We start from the raw sequence: 16,051 nt of genomic DNA on the forward strand, positions 1-16,051 counted from the left end.
ATTCTCTTTGCCCCTCCGAGGTTTCTTCCATTTTCACATTAAAAGCTAATACCTCTGAAAAGAAAGGACCTCTTTGTTGAATACCACAGCAAGCACACCTGCAGTCACAGCTTAGTGAGAAATGCTGTGGAAATATGCTATCTCAACACCTCCCATCACCCGGCAGCTCCATGGGAGACTGGAAGACATGCTTTCACGTCCTCCTGCACAGGTAAACACAAGTGTAACACTTTCTCAGGGCAATACAGTACCCCTAAGGCAGAAAAACTGCCCTGCATTTGGTGGAAAACTTGCAAAATAAAAGCAAAAGGGGAGGAAAGCACTTCCCGTGTACCCCATTAAAGCAGCGGGCTCAGAAAGGAGTGAGTGATGGTAGCAGATTTCAAGGGATGCACTGCATGGAAGGGGGATGTGGGGTTATTAGTGTCAGTCTGTGTGCACCTTTCGAGGTGCTGGCTGGAGTCAGGAAGCCAGCCCTGAACACCCATCTCCTTTCAGTCTTTCCGGGAAAAGGACATCACAGCTTATTAGGGTCAGATACTGGCATGTTAAAAGGAGGCCCAGCTCCCGTCCCCCACCAAAAAGAGGAGTCTGGAACAGCCTGGTGGTTAATACTGACCTCCGGGAGATGACACACCCCCAGACACTTATGCCCAGGGCAGCCAGGCTGCTGGAAGAGCTCTGTGGTCTCTGGGGATGTGACTCTATGAGCAAAGACCTAGGACCTGAAAAATAATCATCCAAGTTACTTCTGGCCAGCTGGACACTGTTCTGCACCAAGTGCTGTGGCTTGAATACTTGTAGGAGTGTTTGCTCCCAAGTCCACTGAACTGGGCTGCAGAGTCCTCTTTTCCCTCTGCCACCATGGGCTCCTAAGATACTTGCTCCAAGGAATTTTAAGGACCCACTCCTGAATTCCTCATTCTCTCCCTGCTCACTCAGGTGCTAAGCCCCCAGGCACACTTCCCACTTAGACAGGAGGTCTTTCAGAGCAATTTAGAGTGACTGCTGACTGCTGGAAGGGTGGCAGGAAGGTGACCTGTTCACCCAACAGTGATCAGCCCACTGAATTCCTGTTTAGGTCTGCGCTATCATCCCTCAACCTTTGGGTGCAGGAAAGGTTAGTGATCACTGTTCTGCAAAGCGCAGAGAGAAATGACTTGCCCAAAGATGGGAGCATTTCAGCAGCAGGGGGATTAGGAGCTTCAGGATCCCCAGATGCCCGGAGCCATTTTTGACCTTGCAGCTCCCAGCCAGCATCTGTTAGTTCCTGAACCATCCAAGCTGCCCATGTCAGAAGAGGAGTTTTATTAGGAACTCCCGAGCCCTGTCCACTGGAAAATACTGTTCTCACTCCAATTTCTTTCCTACTGGTTAGAAGTGAACTAAGCCTTTGCTAAGGAAGTCTGTCCTTTTTTTTAAAAATATCCCAAAGTCCCTCGGAGTCAAGATTTGCCAGTTCCAGCCCTGGAGATGGGAGGAAGATCCCCACAACTCTTCTGTTGCAGGGGACACAACAACAATCTAAGCAGAGCCAGTTTCTTGAAATGGATAAAGACATGAGAAATGATAACGTGGCCAGGAAAGTGATGGGATTGTCACCAGCATGGTTCCAACTCCTTTGGAGTCACTCTGCAGGGACACTGAGTCCCTCTTTCAACCAAGCTTGGCTGCTGAGGGACTCTCCTGTCCCTCCTCGAATATATCCTTCTATTGCCCTATACTGGTTACATACAAAGCCCAGCCCAACCGGTTTATACCCCCAGTCCCAAAGCAGCATCTGTCACATAATGTCAAGTCAGAGCAGGCAAACAGCCTTCGACACAATCCTAAGCAGCATCGATCCACCTTCTTGGTTTGAGGAAACACTGGCTAGAGAAAATTCCCTTGGGTCCATTAAAGTGGGGAAAAAAAAAAACGAAAACAAAGAATGAGGCAGTAAGGCTGATTCCAGCATTCAATGATAGAAGAGAAGAAAGGAAACAGAAATCCAAACCAGAACCTCCACCAACCCCCCCAAAATCCTCCTTGACCCAGCAAGATGATAGCAGCATGTTCAGAGTTTCTGGTTGCTGGCTTGGAGAAACCAGCCACTGTTGCATCAAACCAAGTATTTCCGATGTGCGCTTTCCTCCTTTCAGTCACTTTATGCTTTCCGAATATTCCAGTTATAATCTGGATTGTTTTTCTGTTCTAATGACCTATCCAGAGGTGACCTGTGATCAAGAGGTGATTTGGAATCATGAGGAGATTTCTGAGAGGGAGGTGAGCGAGGGTCCGACACTGCAGGATGAGGTGGAGGGAGAGGCTGTTTGTAATCTCCCAACTTGTCTGTGTGGAAGGACCTATAGTGGTCCGAAGGTCCTTGGCCATGGTAGCCCATGGGTGGCCTGTGATCAGACATCCGCCGGAAATCCTGCTGGTGGTAGTTCTGAGGCCTGAACTCATCAGATCGTCGACGCTTGGAATCGTGGTGGTGCCTGCAGAGAGAAAACGAGTGGATGGAGATCAGTTCCCCAAGGAAAGCCTTGTCGCTGCAGCCAGGCACACAGTTGCAAACTCACAGAATCACAGAAACATCTAGGTTGGAAGAGACCTTGAAGATCACCTAGTCCAACCACTAACCTAACACTGACAGTTCCCAACTACACCAGATCCCTCAGCGCTAAGATGACCCGACTCTTAAACCTCTCCAGGGATGGGGACTCCACCACCTCCCCTGGGCAGCCCATTCCAACACCTAACAACATGTTCTGTAAAGAAATGCTTCCTAATTTCTAGTCTAAACCTTCCCTGGCACAACTTGAGGCCATTCCCTCTTGTCCTATAGCTTATTATTTGGTTCAAGAGACTCATCCCCAGCTCTCTGCAACCTCCTTTCAGGTAGCTGTAGAGGGCGATGAGGTCTCCCCTCAGCCTCCTCTTCTCCAGACTAAACACCCCCAGTTCCCTCAGCCGCTCCTCGTACAACTCCAGAACCTGCACCAGCTTCGTTGCCCTTCTTTGGACACACTCAAGTAATTCCATGTCCTTTTTGTAGTGAGGGGCCCCAGAGTGAACACAGTCATTGAGGTGCGGCCTCTCCTTCCAGCTTTCTGAGGTGAAAGGGCATTTACCTGTCGTAATAATCTCGGTGGCCTCTATGGTCTCGGTCGCTGTTGTACTGTTCGTACGGCCTCTTGCGGGAGAGGTTATTTGGTCTGTAGTTCCCAGAGCTCCGGTGGGGCTCCCCACGAGATCGCCGATCCCCGTAGTGGTGGTCCTTGTACCAGTGCTGCTCATACTGGTGATGCCGCTCTCCGCCCCACATCTGGTTGCTGTTGCCACCATAGTTGAACTTTCGTTCCCGTTGCCATTCCCCTCGGTCTGCAATGAGGAAAGCACCAGTAAGGGTCTTTCATACTTTACTTTAAGCCCATTTTTTTGCTGAATTCTCAAATAAATTATAACTAATGCTGTGCCCCTTTGACCTTCTCCCTAAACTATGTGGACCCAATTTTTCTCTTTTAATTTTTCTTTCATTATTCTAGAAAATCTTATTATGTCCTGTTCTTATACTCTTTTCATCACTATATTTTGTTTTCTAGTCCAGCAATAAGTACATCACCTTTCCATCCCATCACCTTTACACCTGACCAGCCACGAGTCACAGAAGGGTTTGTGTCCAAGAGCAAACAGCCATTAGGTTAGAAGGGAAAGCTTACCTGTGTTGCTGAAATGCCTCTTGTTTGGATGGCCATAGTTGTCACGTGGGTGCCCGTGCATCTGCTGCTGGGCATGGGAAGAGGGCAGGTGGATCTTCTGGGAATGAGGATTGTGAGGCACGTGAGACTGGGACATCACAGAATCGCGGCTGGAGCCTGAAGGCTCTGGGCGGAATGGCTTCTTCATGCTGGACATGTCCTCCTTCTTCTTCTGCTCCTGCAAGGTGGAAGAGAGGATTACAGATCAACTGCTCTTCCACCATAAGATTCAGATCATGTGATCAATGGCTTGTCTGTCAGGCTCTGGACTTTTCTGCAGACTCCCCACGTTGTGGGCCACCCACCTCTTTTGAGGACTTGGGTGAACCATCTGTGCCCCAGCATGGTGTGAACAGCAATGGTACAAACGTGGTGGAGGAGAGGCACAGTTCTGCCCCATGCAGCTCTGCTTCTACATTCTGTCTCTACAGGGGAGCACTCCCAGGCTTTTCACTCTAAAGGTCAACTCAACACAACGTGCCACAGCAAGCAATGCTTCTTCTTGGTCAGAACACCCAGGACAGAGTGACCAGTGTTGTTAGGTGAAAGGAGAAATTGCCACGGGGAAGAGGAGGCAAATACAATCACACTATTTAGATGTTACAAAAACCAAAGACTGCCAACAACAACTATAAAGAAAGCCAGCAATGAGGCAGAAATTATTGACAGTTCAAGAGTGACAACTTTTAATGACAGCGACCAGAGGGGGAAAGGCAGTTCAGATCTCACCTCCTCTTCCTGCGATCTCTTCTTGTGAGCCATCTTGTAGAGTTTGTGCAGTTTTCTAGCATCAAATTCTGTGAATTTGGACACAAATATCCATAGGTTCCTAGGAGGACATGAACATTTTATGTTAATTGCTACATCAGCAGTTTAACTACCAACTGCTTTCAAACCAACATCAAATCAGTTCTATCCTCCCTGGAGAACAGTCTCAACCCAGCTCAGGAACAAGACGATTGCAAGAACCGGAACCAAATTCCTCAAAGTAAAATAAAGATGTTTGCACTAGTTTAACTAAACTAGCTCTGAAAACAATTTAAATGAAACCAGCGCAACTTGAGTGGGCTACAGAACATAAGATTTCACAGGTTAAAGAAGCAGCAAATCGCACACTTATCCACATAAAATCCATCAGCCTCTGAGCTATCATTTTTAAATATCAAAGACCAGCCAAAGAAAACAAAATGATCCCTCACCTTCTCCATAGCTTGATATGATCCTGGTCAGTGTAGGCTTTAAGGCACTCAGAGATGCGGTCCCCAATTTTTAGGAGGCAGTTGCGTGTGTGCTCCAGCTGTTCCTGAACTGTCAGTCCCTTATCAGGCTTATCGAGCTGCTTCAGTGCTTTTTTGACTGGTCTCATCCTTTCCTTGCACTTGAAAAAGCAATAGAGAGCAGAAAGTAATTAATTTGGCACAGGGCTCTATACTGTTCCCTTCTTAATGAGACAGAGCTGGAAAAAGTTCATTAGAACAAGATATTAGCTTTATCTGACCGTTAGGCAGATCAGCTATGAAAATTTCAATTTGCTAGATATGCTGCAGAAAATAATAAGGAAAAGACAAGAGTGTCCCCACCTCCACAGCCCCCACCTTTTAGAGGGGAACAATTTGCTTTGCAACCCGTAACTGCACACGGTCTGCTCTCACACTGATCCCATGGCAGGCAGGGAAGCGTAACCGAGCATCCACATGCTGAACCAACAGCCCCAGCTGAATGAGTGCTCACTCAATAGCCTCCCTGTCCATCCCCATCTGTGGTCTCTTTAATCTATTGCTTTTACCAAAACTGGAAGACACGAGATGAAAGCACCATCTTTTTCAGCTATGCGCATCAACGCTGCGCACAGACAGTAAATCAGACAGGTTTCTACTGCCTGACTGGACCTTTCATGTATCACAGAGGGAAAGTTAAAGAAAAACAGACAAAAATAACACAGGACCTGCAGCGAATACACAGATTTGCATTTAGAGAACTGTTTTTAAAAAGTGGTATTTCAGCATTTCCTTGTGCAAGTCAGACCAAGTAGAGTCTGCCATGACAACTTTTACTAAAAGGCTATTTTTACAAGGACCCTTGCAGGCATGTTTGCTGCAAGAGCATTTACACAACCAGGGAAGTGTTTACAGCTCAGACAACTCTACACCTCCTACAGCCATACAAGGTCACCCTCAATACTCTCCTGTATTTCCCTGCCTGGAAGAGCCCCAATGGCTCCCAGGCTTCTACAGGAGAGACACTGCCACTTAAGGCTGCAGGGTTTCTGTAACCCAGGACTGTCGAATGAACGGTGGGAACTTCACAGCTGATGGAGAGAGCCCTGTTGCATGCTCTGTTGATATCCTGCCCTGGCTGGCATCCCTGGCAGAGGGAGGGGATGAACATGTGCACTCATGCAAAGCTACATTTTGGAGAGTTATCTGAACCCTTCAACATAGCAATTGCTTGGTGAGAATTGGGAGCTGAAAGAGCTTTGAAGTTTCTTCCAGCTGAAGTGCCATTTACAGCAGGCAGCTGGTAGGCACAGAGGAGGCTGGCGGACAACTCTCGTAAAGGGCTGTTCTGCCACGCTCTAGGACCAGCCAGAGGAAATCACTGTGGGGCACTAGGAGGGGGCTCACACCCTGAAACCTAGAACATGTCTTTGGATAACATGTAAGCAAACCCTGGCTGCTTTGCTGGGCTCTCTGCCACTGCCCTCCCATCTCCAGAGGAAAATACTCACTATGCTGAATGTTTCTTGGTCCAGATCATCATCCTCATCTTCTCCAATGGGGATCGGTTCACTCCCTGCAGTAATGTGGACGGGACCTTGTGATCTCTTCCCTTTACTTCCAGATTTGGCTTCACCACCTTTAAGCTTTACAAGGACAAATTACACACATCACATGATGAGCCAGACTGCAGGATCCCAAGTGATCCAACTAACAACCTCCACACTATTGTTACTGGCACTTGGTTAAACCCCGGGCACTGCTCCTACAACGTTCCTACGAAGATCTCAAACAGTTTAGCTGCAATGCCTCTACTTAGCTTTACCTCATCCCTGAGGGAGCAGACAGAAGTCAGAGCCAGCATTTTGGACACGAATACAATATTCATACTCATGGAGAGAAAACCAATGTTGAAGACTTGGAAGAAAGGTTAAGTTAAAGAACATATATCCCTTGCAAAAGACAGAGCTCAGAGTAGTCTCCTGTCGATGAGGATCTGCAACGTCATGTGATGTTGCTAGTCCTCAGACCCTCTGAAAAGCAACCTCAAATCATGGCCTGTTAGTGTAAATTTTGACTTATATGACTTATCTGCAGTCAAAGCCCTTTAGAGCCAAAGTCATACCAAAAATCACCAGAAAGCAAACTTTCCCCTACATATGCAGCAAAATTCCTTGGTTTGCACTTGTGACATCACTGTCAAAACACACTGGGCATGCAGTACATACCTGTTCCTTGGACAGGCACTTCAGGTCATTATAACAGAAACTTTTACCCCCCTTCCAATTTGAACCCAGCCTCAGGGCAGTTGTACCCAAAATTTAGGGGACATTTTAGTCCACAACATACCACTGATGTTGAAACATTCATTCTGGTGAGTCCTGAACAGTCCCACCACCAACTTACAGTCTTGATGGTGTGGGCAGCAGGATTATTTGAGGTGAGTTTGAATTAAAGGAGAATACAGATAAGTTGTTGACAACCCTGTGATAAATCACAGCTGAACAGAACTTTGATCTGAATACTCCCAGCTCTTCCTCCTTTCTTTCTTAACATCAGCTATTGGGCCATACTGCTGTCATGAGGGACAGCTGTACTTTAAAGGCAGTCTGACAAAATCTCTTCCCTTTTGCTCACATTTCATCAAGCTTTAGAGTATATTGTCTTTTCTACTTTTTATTGCAATTCTTCACAATAAGCATTCAGGAGAGCTGAAAAAAGGTAGTACCTCACCCCACAGTGCTTCACTGATGTATCACACCCTGTAACACCGGGCCTTTAATGAATCCCAAGTCTTCTAACTTGCCCTTCTGCTCAAAGAATTTTTTATCTCTCAAACTGCTCCTGAAAGTACCACATACCTTCTCTTTCTTGTCTTTTGTCTTCTTTTTCTCCTTGTCACTTTCCTTTTCTTTCTTAGTGGTTGTCTGCTTTTCCTTGTTCTCTTTGTTCTCTTTCTTCTTTTTCTTTTTCACTGGGCTCTTGTCCAAGCCATCCTCCTAGAAAATCAGTCACAGCACAAAGTTGGAGTCCATCACCTCACGTAAACTTTCTTCCATAAAACTTACATCCTTGACACACAGGCAATTTTTGAGGTCCATCCAAATTTGCCCTCACACCTCTTTAACCAGACAGCAAGCCCTGCTTAACCAGCTGCAATCCACCCAACCCTTGACAAAAGGGTATAAAAAATAGACGAGCCGCAGTCTCTTACTAGCTGGCAAACTGTAGATAAGCACTGCTTTCCTGTGCCTGCTGCGCTCGAGAACGCTCAGCCCCTAAGGTAGATACTGATCAGCACATGAACAAAAAGCCTTAGACTACAAGCCAAACCACTCAAAGACAGAAGGTTTTCTAAGCAACAGCATAACCTTGGTAAACTCCAGCTTCACCACTGGCTGATGAACTGAAAAGGAGAGGGAAACAATTCTTCTTTCTCTCCTTTATAAGGGCAACAGACTTTGTCCTGAGACCACCTTTCCTCCAAGTCAATATGTGGATGTGTGTGGCCATTCTAGGATCACCCCAAACCCTTAAAGCACTAACCTAAAAGAGTGGGTGGGAAAGGTCCTCTGACACTGACACTCTGACAGCGTGTTTTTTGTGAGTTTGCCAATCTCCTGGGGGAATGCACTCTCTAGTGCCCCCCCAACTCCACAGGGCATTTGCTTCTCAAGGTGGATTTCTGCAGTAACAACATAGCTCAATGAAACTTGGAAAAGCTGTTGCCCACCGAGTTGACTCACCTTGACTTCACCTTCTTCTGACTGGTTGTCTGAGTGACGAGGAGAGGGGAGTTCATTCCCATGCTCATCTTTGACTTTGGGAGCCTTGTTCTCTTTCTTTACTCGTGGTTTCCTCTTCTTTAGCTTGCCCTGGTGAAAACACAGAACAAGTCAGGACAAGGAAACATCTACAGCTACTTCCTGGGGACATACTCCATCTCCTGAACATCTTGAAAACAGCTGCAGTTCCTGCAGGGTGGCAGGAAGCCTGATGAGCCCCAGTCCTTCAATAAGTTTAATAATCACCTGCCCCTTACTAATTATCACTTCAGCATCACAATACAATCACACAACAGACAAGTCCATATTCTTTCACGTAGATGATGTTCAGTGACCTGGGAACAGAGGCTGACTCCTGCCACCAGTCAATCATTCAGCCTGAAGCCCCCAGAATCAAGCAGCCACATCTCACCTCTTCCCCATCTTTCATGTTTTCTTTCTTGTCCAGATCCTTCTTCAGCAGTTTCAGTAGATAATCAACTCGGGTCTGGAGCTGTTTTCCCTGAGGTTTCTTATCTGTCTCTACAGGCAGGATCTTTGATAAAGAAGAAAAAAAAAACCAAAACAAAACAAATGCACCTATCAATCCTTGACAAAAGAGATACACACTAGCAGAATTTCTTCCAGACCCAGCAAAGGGTTGGAGATGCTTAACCTTCTGGGGGAACAAGAAGGTTCAAGCATTTGTTACAGTTTACACACAGACAAAAGCCAAAGGCAAAGCTCCTAGCAACCATCCCTCCCCTTGGCCTTCTGCAGAAGTGAAAGGACCCCAAGGCAGCTCTCTAGATTCTCTACAAGCTTTCTTATAAGTATGCAAAAAGAAGAAAAAAACCTTTGCAAACTAGATTTGGGGCCTTAAGTTACAAAACTGAGTCCACTCTCCTTAACACATCAGATTTGTTTGTGACAGCTCTGTCACAGCAGGCTGGTCCCCTCTGGTAACCTGAGACACTGCCACAGCAATGACACAGATGCAGAATTTTTAGCGGAAAAGGCAGCTGCAAGGTGCCATGTTGTGGGGGAAGTATCTCAGTTTGCCAACTAGGTTACCCTCATACTTTATTGGAAATTGGCCGGCATGTCTCAGATAATTGTTTCCTTTGTAAAATGCTTTTTTGAACTTCATGTAGGAGGGCTCACAGCCACAGTCTGATCTTTGCTAAACACACCAGCAGGGATGTCATGGGAATGTAGCATATTGGCAGCAAAACTGGTGTAGAGATTGTCGGTGTTCCTCAGCCCTGTGCTGCAGTTCACTCTCCTTCCATTGTGCTGACACAAAGGATGGCGGCTTATTTTTAACCTGGATCATTTCAACAGGGCCCCCGTAAACAGTTCTTACAGTTCTTATGGGAATGAGTGAGGAACTAGACAGAGGCTTTCCAGCTGGCTTTGCCACCATAGCCAGTCATGTAACTATGCCCTCAAAGCGAAGACAGAGCAGTCTTGACATAAGCAGTGTCAAATCTGTGAAAAATTATTTCCACACAGAAATTCAGACTCAGATTCTTGAGAGATGCTCAAGGAAATTATCAAGCCATGATTATGCAATGCACCCTCTATACTGTGCATGTAACCACACATGTCAGCATTATCATTTTCTTCCTGCATTATTTCAGTGTGGTTCATATGGTAATGTTCAGAGAAAATTTACTGCCAATCAAATAATGCAACTCTGCTTTCCATCAAGCATGCAACATTCCACGGAGGTCACTGTTTTCCTCGTTATTATTTATTATTATTTTTGGAGTGGTTACAAACAAACATCTGTTTCTGGAATAAATTAAACATGTCGTCTATGAACACTGCAATGGACCCAACACAAACAACAAGCAAAGTGACCTACCTTATCAGACAACTTCAATTCTGGATCTGTTTTAATTAGCTCCCAGTTTCCATAACCGTGCTCGTAAATTCCCACTAACAAGCGAGAATCCTCCTCCACTCCCCAGTCTACATCAAAATGGGCAGCTTTGACACGGCACGTCAGGCGGTACCTGAAGACATTTCAAACATGAGCTACTTTTAATGCTGTGGAGGATAAAGCAAACCCACACATCTAGGCTATTCTCTTTCCACAAATCCAAATTCCCTGAGCTTCTTTCTGCATTGCCTACTTAGCCAAACTCACTTCTTCCTTTCCTCTGGGTCCGCGGGAATGGATTTATGCAGCATTTCAAACTCCTCTTCATGCTGGATGATGGATTTCACATTGACTTGGACACCAGAAATCTTGATAGTAGGACCTCTTCTTTTTCCAGGTCCTTTCCCTGCTTGACAAGAAAACATGGCAACTAAGAGAACTCTTACAGAAAGAAGTGCCTCTGTAAAAATGTCTAGACACACAGAGATCAAGATCTTGCCCACAAACTCTTATTTAAACCTAAGGCTGTCTGCTAAGGCAGACCCAAAATATAAGTTTTCTTTCACTAACTTGCTCAGATCTGCAATCCAAACACCTTTCAGTATCATTTTCTTAAAAATATGTCTAAATACATTGGAGCTGTTGCTTCAGTAGTTTTGTTCAGCTGCGACAGGCAGAGACCCAGCAGGAAATCCAGCCCAGACCCCTGTATCTCCAAACCAACAGCACAGAACAGCCATACATGGAGTGGTTGATGATGACAGCTATGGGAAATGCTAATTGTGGATCCAGCTCTACCATGGAGTACACAGCACCAGTCTGATTCCCAGTCCCAGGAGCACTTAAAATATGATCAGCTTTGCCTTGTGGCCCAGCATTAAATAAGCTGATTACTTTAGCCTCTCCCCATAAAAACTCATGTTCAGGAGAAGCCCACAGACCCAAATGACACTTTCCAGTGCAAGCAGAAGACTCAGGTATTTCTCTGTTAGTGAGAGGTGTCTGGCAAAGACGGGATGGTTTACATGTGTGCTTGTTCTTTGCTTTTTAGTCACAATGTGGCATGCCTCCCCAACCAGCAAGGAAAGTTTTCTCACCAGCTCCATGGAACACCCCAAAAACATCGTAACAGCAGCACACAACCCTTTTGCTTACCTTCACCTGGGTTTTCTTTCAGCTGCTCCTCGTATTCTTGCATTGCTGACACACAGCTGTTGTGGATGAGTTCCCCTAACCGTTTCAGATCAGCCACAGACTTATCCACCAGCTCAGCATCCCGGGCAATACACTCCAGCCTGGGAAAGGGGAAAAAAGTTTTGTATTTGATACACCATATCTCCTCCCAGTCACTTCCTGAGCAACTGTTTCATAGCTTTTAGTAGTCAGTGCTGTAGGAATGTATGAAACCTTCACAAGACAAGTCTGTGCAGGAAACAACAACCTTTTTTTAGGTCTAACAGCTTCAGTACAGTGCAGATGGAGTATAACTGATCCAATCCTTTGGATTTTTTAGTATTAAAACAAAGGTGAGAACTATCTATCATGGGCACAACAGACACTCTCTGTGACTGTCCAGTGTTTCTTCCTGCTTTCTGTTCCATACTAACTCCATCTGATGGTCCAAAGCTGCCATCTGCTGTCCCTTTTGCCTGCCTGAAGTTAGTAACATCAAGGCCCATACGCAAACCTTGCGTTTCACAACAGAAGAGTACAACCAGCTGAAAAAACACAGTCATTTATCATACAATACATGCAGGGATCCCTCCCTCAGCTCTGAGACCTCAGCAAAGGCTACAGCTTTCCAGACCCAGCACACGTGCCCATCTCCCTCCCTCCCTCACGCTGGGTCACAGCACTCGTGCAGGGCCCTGAAGACCCACGTTCAAGGACGGTGTGTGCCTCCCCCTGCCTCCCTTCAAGAGGGATATGGCAGCAAGAGAAAGACGTTCCAAATTCAGTCTTGAAACTAATATGCATAGAGAAACTTGGCAAGCGTTCTGGGTAGCATTTGCTGTTCAGACAGCTGCTCCCTCTCCTTTCTAGGCAGAGTGGAAATGCCCCAAGGGCCAGACTCTGCCAGCAGGATGATGCTGTGTGCGGCCCGGCGCCACTACTGCTCTGGCTGCTTTCTGGCCAGCATTCATCAGTGCCCATCAACTGAGACAGGAGGGGCCGTACAGCAGTGCTTGGGTTACTGATCACACGACAGCAAAGCTTTGTGCTGTCCATGGAGGCTGTATCAAACACAATGTCCTCCCATGATAACCCTCTGGAGCAGGGCCAGGTTGGGACTCACCGTTCAAGAGGCAGTCCAAACTTCTTGTAAGCCTTGATAAACCTAAGTAAAAAAAACAAAAAGGAAAACAGAAACTAAACTAACTCCCATAAAAAGTGGGTCCAATATCACAAAGACGCTTGAATATATTAATTACAGCTTGCCACGTTATCAACCTTGCATTCCACACTGATTAGCTAAGCATCACTCAGAACTGAGAAGCCTAATCCATTAAGCCCCACAAAGAGTTTTGTGACCTTGGCTGGAGAAGAACACAACATTATTATGAATGTTGGATGTTTGACAGATAAGCAAAAAAAGAGGAGAGTCATAACTGTAGCGTAAAAAAAATGAAAAGCAAGCACTGGCTCACACCATGTTGGTAATTATTAACTCCATTTTTCTAAGAAGAAAAAAGGCATTAAATCAATGTCATCAGTAATTTTAATGCTCAGGCTATAAGCATAACAACCCATCACAGAAGAGCCAAATGTGGTGTAATCCATCACAGAGGTCTGCAGACAAGGATTGCTATTTATTTTTATATCTTATTTTTATTGTGAAAATCACTGCCATGGCTAACACACAACTTTAGGGTAAGAGTCAGACACTGTTACTGCAACTGAACAGTGCCTTGTGCTGGGAGTAGACCCAACAGCTTCAACTACAGATTATTTTTTAAATGAGTTAATATTTCCCCTTCTTTCTTTCATCTTGTGTTCTTTCAGCCTCTTTCTGCTACATCACAATAAACTAAACAGCTACCAAAATCTGAAAAGTCTGACCATCTCCTGTTTAAAAATACATCAACTCAGAGATGGAATGAGAGTCAAGGAAAACTCACAATCCTCTCTTCTCCAATTTTGGCTGAACATCTGGATAGAGCCATAAAACAAAGATCTTTGGAAAAGGCTCAGGAGTTAGAAGATACGATAAGAAAATAACGCTCTGGAATTCAGCCCCCAGCTGGCTTCAGGGACACAGCGCAGAAGAGGATACACAACTGCTGGGATCAACGGGACCAGTGCTTCTCATGGGGTTATTTTGCCAGAGCTTGCCTTTCACTTAAAGCTCAAATCAGCAGGACTACTGCCAGAAAAATGTCAGGAAGGCCAGAGTCCTTGGCTTCTCCAGCTGTGTATCTTATGGTACTTAAGACCTCACATGTAATATGGGATAAACTCAATCCACTTGGCCCAGGAAGGGCACTTACAACAAGGATTAATTTTAGGAAGGTATCAGCTTCACTGCAGCCTGACTAAAGACAACCCAGTCCATTTTGCACAGACCTGAATGTTAAGGTCATCAGCTGAGAACCAGCTCCACCTAAGCCACTGACATGCTTACAGGTAAACACCTCCTGGATTAATCTGGGGTTTTCTCCACCTGCATGGGATTTCTGTATTTGTTTTCTGAACTGTCTCTTGGCCTCAGAACTGACCTCCTGATTTCAGCATCAGTAAATCCTTCCACAGTATCTTTTCTAACACTCCGAGGACGCCCCCGGCGCTTTGGTCTCTTCTCGTCATCGGTATCATCAGTCTCACTTTCTGATCCAGATGATCTCTGAAGCCTTCTCTTAGTTTCTGCATCTGATTCACTGTCATTTGTCTGAGCCTGTATGTACCAGAAAAACAGCAGTACAGTTAACAACTGCTAACCTGCCAACCTTTTCTGTCCCTCCCATGCAGTAGCACTATTTCACATTCAGATTGTAAAACACCTTGGCATCTCTTCCTGAAGATGCAGAAGACCATGTAATTAATGCAGAGAGGCTGCACACATCCTTGCAGTTCCCAGCTAACAAAGGATCTGGTGGTCATCGTCCCTTTAGAGCCTTCTAGGCAGCAATTTCACAATTGTATTTTGATTTACTGAGGTATAAGTTGTATTAAAACATACTGATTACCATGGGTTTGTGCCACAGTCCTTCAGGCTGTTTTGAAAACCAGGACACCTCAGAAATGAATCTGGAATCATCCAATATGGATTATCCTTCTCTCCAGTCTTCACTTTAATGTTTTTCCCCAGCTTATCCTAGAGAGCAGTTCACAGCCCCTTAAAGTCCCCTATCCCAGAAGAGCTTTCCTTGCACAGCCTGCTCTCCGTTGGACTGGGGGTTGGGACTGGGTTGGGACTGGGTTGGATGGGTAGATCTCATCATCTAAAAAAGAACTTGAGAAGCTGCCATGTCTTTTGCCTGAAAGAGCCACGTTTAAGCAAGAGCAGACCAGGGAGCTAGAGAGCCCCAGGAAAAGAAACAACCAGAAAATGGCATAAGCTGCAGTAAAATCTGCATTATACAGTTGGCTATTTTGCCCTGTCCTCACTACAGGTTCTCTTTTATTTTGTCTGCTAAGACAAGGCAAGTCATACCAAATCCAGTATGGACCCTCACACTGCATTACAAACCATGGGCTCAATGCACGATGCCAACAAGGGGACATTGTGCTACCTCTGTGCTTTACTCCCAACTCTTGAGGAGGGAAAGAAGCACTCAGATGGCAAGAGGCTTCCCTTGAGTGTCGCCTTTGCCAGCTCTTTCCTCCTGCCTCTCAGCTCCTCGAGATGGGCTGTACCTTTTTAGTTGAACTCCGGATTCGAGGCAGCATGTAGATTTCCTCCAATTCTTTCTGCCTTTCTTCCTCCTCCACCTTTTTCCTCTGCTCCTCTGGAATAATATCATCCCAGTCCTTCTGGGACCGCTCATCCAGCTCTGTCTCTTCCTCCTCCATGGTTGCAAAGTTGGCCACCTTTTATAAGCAAAGGAACACTTAAACATTCCCTCCCCTGGCAGGAATACCCCAGAGCTGTCTGCTAAGCCTCAACTCCTTCTCCATAGGAATTTTGCCAACATTTCCACAACTACTTTATAATTGATCCCTATGTCACTACATTCCTGGTTCCTTGCCATGTCTTTGGGCTAGCAGCTTTTGAGGAAGTACGTGCAGTTTAAGAAGTACTGCTGAGCCTCTGTAAGTTACTGGGTTTGCTTCCAAGTTTGGTAAATTCTGCATGTTATTCACAGCCTTCAAAACCACTTACTTGAAGTGAAATTAATACCTACATACCTCCCCAGCTACCAAACCCAGACAACCCCTCAGCAAACTGCTTTGTACAGGTCACCTCTCACCGAGCCTGATTTGTTCTGTCTGTTTTGGACC

At 45.7% G+C, this 16,051-nt stretch overlaps 1 protein-coding gene across 8 annotated transcripts in view; it reads right to left on the reverse strand.

Moving 5' to 3' along the window:
• Positions 1–1,412: 1,412 nt before the first annotated feature.
• Positions 1,413–16,051, reverse strand: part of CHD2 (chromodomain helicase DNA binding protein 2) — an 85,542-nt gene continuing 70,903 nt past the window's right edge. For all 8 annotated transcript variants that reach the window (XM_026855914.1, XM_026855913.1, XM_026855911.1 and 5 more), the window contains 15 exons: positions 15,467–15,640; positions 14,329–14,504; positions 12,909–12,950; positions 11,768–11,907; positions 10,880–11,018; positions 10,595–10,745; positions 9,158–9,280; positions 8,707–8,835; positions 7,822–7,959; positions 6,472–6,606; positions 4,943–5,121; positions 4,473–4,572; positions 3,705–3,921; positions 3,117–3,366; positions 1,413–2,480 (listed from right to left, as the gene is read on the reverse strand). In XM_026855914.1, coding sequence (XP_026711715.1) covers positions 2,147–2,480; positions 3,117–3,366; positions 3,705–3,921; positions 4,473–4,572; positions 4,943–5,121; positions 6,472–6,606; positions 7,822–7,959; positions 8,707–8,835; positions 9,158–9,280; positions 10,595–10,745; positions 10,880–11,018; positions 11,768–11,907; positions 12,909–12,950; positions 14,329–14,504; positions 15,467–15,640 — 2,427 coding nt within the window. In that variant the 3' untranslated portion in view covers positions 1,413–2,146. The remainder of the gene's footprint in view (positions 2,481–3,116; positions 3,367–3,704; positions 3,922–4,472; positions 4,573–4,942; positions 5,122–6,471; positions 6,607–7,821; positions 7,960–8,706; positions 8,836–9,157; positions 9,281–10,594; positions 10,746–10,879; positions 11,019–11,767; positions 11,908–12,908; positions 12,951–14,328; positions 14,505–15,466; positions 15,641–16,051) is intronic.

The sequence above is a fragment of the Athene cunicularia genome (genome assembly GCF_003259725.1).
Source record: "Athene cunicularia isolate RWA chromosome 10 unlocalized genomic scaffold, athCun1 chr10_part1, whole genome shotgun sequence".
Classification (NCBI taxonomy): domain Eukaryota; kingdom Metazoa; phylum Chordata; class Aves; order Strigiformes; family Strigidae; genus Athene; species Athene cunicularia.